At 32.2% G+C, this 4212-nt stretch overlaps 1 protein-coding gene across 1 annotated transcript in view; it reads right to left on the bottom strand.

Annotated features, from left to right (window-relative positions):
• Nucleotides 1-583: 583 nt before the first annotated feature.
• Nucleotides 584-4212, bottom strand: part of TRIADDRAFT_22423 (uncharacterized protein) — a gene marked incomplete at both ends in the record, with an annotated part of 9669 nt that continues 6040 nt past the window's right edge. The window contains 10 exons of the mRNA XM_002110551.1: nt 584-697; nt 769-921; nt 1029-1166; nt 1250-1357; nt 1472-1528; nt 1613-1666; nt 1721-1792; nt 2369-2578; nt 2671-2742; nt 3400-3464. Coding sequence (XP_002110587.1) covers nt 584-697; nt 769-921; nt 1029-1166; nt 1250-1357; nt 1472-1528; nt 1613-1666; nt 1721-1792; nt 2369-2578; nt 2671-2742; nt 3400-3464 — 1043 coding nt within the window. The remainder of the gene's footprint in view (nt 698-768; nt 922-1028; nt 1167-1249; nt 1358-1471; nt 1529-1612; nt 1667-1720; nt 1793-2368; nt 2579-2670; nt 2743-3399; nt 3465-4212) is intronic.

The raw sequence follows: 4212 nt of genomic DNA, 5'->3' as shown, positions 1-4212 counted from the left end.
ATGGAACAAAGCCGGAAATAAGTCAGAATGGACAAAAAAATGTTGAACGATGTAGATGAGTTACTTTGAACCCTTAATTTAGTAATTTTGAAATCTCGAAGTTCTAACGATGTGCTGGTGTTATTGCACAAATGCAGCTAATTTTTTTTTCATACAGAGTACTATATACGTATTGTAGTACAACAACAAATCAAAACAAAATCATATTCTTTCTACGATAAGGCTTATCAATATTTACCGCACTGCACTGTATAAAAAATTCACAATATGTCATTACAGTAAAGCGTGTATTACTCTAATTTAACTGGCGTGATTTCCATGGCAGTTCATAAACCGAAACATGTCGATATTAATCACTGCATACTTTACGGCTTAACAAGTTGGCCAGTTGGTTCCAGTAATCGTATTAGTGAGATGCATGTTAAGAAATTAATATTTTTTACTCGTATTCGGGGCATTATTTTTTGACAAAAATGCACAATAAACAAAGAAGTAAAATCACAGTAATATATACTGTAAATGAGTTCATAAGCCGATATTGTTACGGGTTAGTAGGAGAAACGAAAAGGTTGCGTTTACTCCATTATCCCATGACAAGCCGGTAAACACGATGTTGAGTACCATGATCACCGCTTGATACTTCAAAAATGTACGCGATGCATAATAAAGTCTCTTTCGTTTCTTGGTTAATTACAACCTAGAATAAATGATTTTTAACATTATACAGAGAAATTGCACAAGAAAATATCTGTGTTGCAGAAATTTTACCTGTAATACAGTAAAATTTTCAAGGACACTATTCATCATATACTTTTCAGGAAGGCTACGTAATTTTCCTATGAACGTTATCAAATAATCGCACCAAGGGGAATCTGTAGCCTGATATACATATTTTCCATTTTCATATGATCCATGTTCACCCTAAGAATACAATTACATAAATTGAATATCCGTATCAGAAAATCTTAAAATAAAGAAGACAATTTTAAAAAAATTGTGGAAAAATTCACTAATTACGTTTGCTATACCTCAACTTTTTCAACTACTTGTTTACCAAATGAGCAAACTTTCGATGATATTAGAATCTTCATCTGCTTTTCACTTTCATAACAAGAGGAAACACCATAAAATGCCCCTTCTTCTGGAATCGTTATATTCATATCGCCCTAATCAAATAATTGATTTTATATTGACTTAAACTATTTTAAAGTTTGCAAAATTGATTCACGATAACTGAGAATGAATGTACCCAAAATTTAACCAGGTAGAACGCATCTGGAGGTCCTTTAGAATATAGATCTTTTAATCCGTTTTGACCATCAGGAAATTTATCGAGAATTTGTTGGATGTCTATTGACTAGTATGTTAAAGAAAATCTTAGGGTGCGTATATAAAATAATATAAGTTAATAACAAAAACTATAATATGTAAAGGGGCTTATTACTTACTACATTGATATACTGGGACTTACCTCTATATTTTTTAAGTCGTTTGATTGACCAATACGTACAAAATGATGTTTGCGAGGCTGTAATCAAATGCAATTACTTTGAGTACTGTAAATCCTGATATTAAGAGAAATTACTTGTAGTAATTGAGATATCCAACTAACTTCCGATTCGATTTTCGATGTAAGAAAGGCAGAAAATTCTTGCAGCTTTATATTCTGTTGTAAGCAATTTAATTAAATGGTATCATTATAAAGTACAGCTGTAAAGACGATAGCTAACACTGTTACGTACATGGCCGGTGATTGCTCCAGACTTGTTGGATTCTCCACCGTTGTTAATGGCTGATCTGACCGCTTCCTGAACCGCACATGGATAAAGCTGGATTATTTTTTAATATTAAATGGTAAACGAAGTCAGTTTCTAAAGTACCTTAGAATCTGGAAGGGTTTTCCGGTTGATCGAAGATGAACAAACTGGCTCCATATTCATTAATTTCTGGTTATTTCTGTTACCAGATTACAAACAAACGAAATACTTGATTAAACAATGATGGCAGCAATTATGTCCCGATAGTTATTTTTCTCTCATTGATGAATATATCTTTATAAGTCAGGACATATTATATACATACCGCAAATTCGTAGCGTCATTTGAATTTCTAGAAGGCCACATCTAATTAAGTAATATATGTCTTTTTATATCCATATATGATAATGGTCTACAATTCCTAGACTTACTTTTAGATTATTAGCGTTGCCGTTATTTCCCAATTCATATCCAGTACTTGATGTAGTAGCTACCGTTTTGTAAAGGTAGTAATCTCGTAATAAATATATCGTTGTTATTAGTTTAACTACAATAATACATAATCGTATGTCTACATTTCGTTTTAGCTAGTAAAAGATACGCATCGAAACTTGATTAGGATAAAGTTCAGAAGATGGTGCAGCAATTTCCATGGGCTGTTGGCCAGATGCATTAACTGGCTGTGCTGTAGCCTTTGCGCCTGACGTTGATAACGTTGGCTTAGTTGACACTAAATTACTAAACAAAGCTGATGCCGACACAATCTGTGCTGACGACATAGTCGCAATAGCTTGCAAAGCAATTTCTCGATTTGATGGATTCTAGATAGTATCAATTATAATTAGTAATAGTAAAGATTTAAAAACTCTCTACGTCTAGAAAAAAAAATATTTCGTTTATTATTAGTGCATACATCCGTCGTTTTTAAATTATTTTTTATTTCTCTAGCCTTTTTTCTTGCTAAGACCTGTATGTGACTAGACACCTGTTAAAATAGATAGAAAAAACTTTTAGTTACAATATTTTCGGAATAGCACTGTAAGATCTTGTCCATCTCTGTAAACATTGCATCTTTAGTTATAGTGAGAACGTAAGTATGAAATTTTTAAAGTGACTTAAGAGCGATAATTTACAAAAGGTATGGTAATACTATACAGTACTGTATAAGACTTTGAAATAGTGAGTAATTTAAGCTGTAAAATAAATTACGGTCTAAAAGAGTAAGAAGTTCTAATCGTAGGAGATATTTGTGGGTATAAAAAATGTATGAATAAGTATGATTACAGTAACGCAAGCGTTAAAATCATTTTACTAAGGCCTACGTGCATCAACTCATTTTTCACGGCAATAAAAAATAGTACACGATGCTGACGATGATCGTGCAATAGTATCCAATGTTGCTTTAATAAGGGTTGATTTATATACAGATCCATATATTACTTAAACTGAGATGTTAACATTTTAATACTAAATTGAACGCACAACAAACAATGCAACTTTACTAAATCCTTTTGTATATACACATAAGATTTAATTTTTACAGAGTAAACTAAAAGCATTGATGCAAGGTAGATCTAAATTCAAATCATACGATACATAACAATATTAAAGTTATAATTCTTGACTATCGTTTGTAAAGTACCTGTTTTCTGGACCTATGTTTGCCTGTTCTCAACTTGATATAACGAGCAATCAATTCATTCCGACCTAGAAAAAGCAATTCATCATATAAAGGTTTTCGATCATGCTATTTGGATCGTAAGTAGTTATCAATATCGTGCGATAGCGTCTCATACTTCGTAAAATCTAGTATATTACAAAACACGCAAAACGGAGGACAATTAAAGTGTACGCTATATAGTACATCGTAAACAAGGTCAATTTTAATTCTCGAAGTTATGATGAAAACATAAAGATATGCATGCACAGTAAATTGGAGTTTTAACATGTGCAAACAAGTCGCAACATGTATTAGAAAAAATGCAACGCTACGTACATAACATACTGCACTGGAGAGTAATTGTTGATTATATTATTCAGTCTGCTATAGAGTTCCTAGTGGGATAACATTATCTTCTATACGCGTTTACATGACCAATAACAGATACTATTGTGTAGCCACATGCAATTGGCAAAAATAAACAACAATTCAGTACGATAGTCTATAGTGGTATAGTTCGCATTATGTACCATGGCAGCCCTTGAAAGGAGTTTAAGTAAACAATTTGCACGAATCATAGAGTACGTTGAAAAGCCCAATGAAAACCCTTATACTGTAGAATTTAAAATATATCTTGCTACAGTACAGTACCAGCAGGGTAATCATCTACTATACAGTATAATTATTAAGTGATTGTTTATATAGCTATGCGCTAAAGAATCATTGTCAGCACTGACTGGGAAGTGATATGACTAATCTTGTAATTATAATAACTAAAATTGGTGGACGAATAAA

Source organism: Trichoplax adhaerens, genomic scaffold, assembly GCF_000150275.1.
Source record: "Trichoplax adhaerens TRIADscaffold_3 genomic scaffold, whole genome shotgun sequence".
NCBI classification, from domain to species: domain Eukaryota; kingdom Metazoa; phylum Placozoa; class Uniplacotomia; order Trichoplacea; family Trichoplacidae; genus Trichoplax; species Trichoplax adhaerens.
This window is presented reverse-complemented; position numbering and strand designations above follow the sequence as displayed.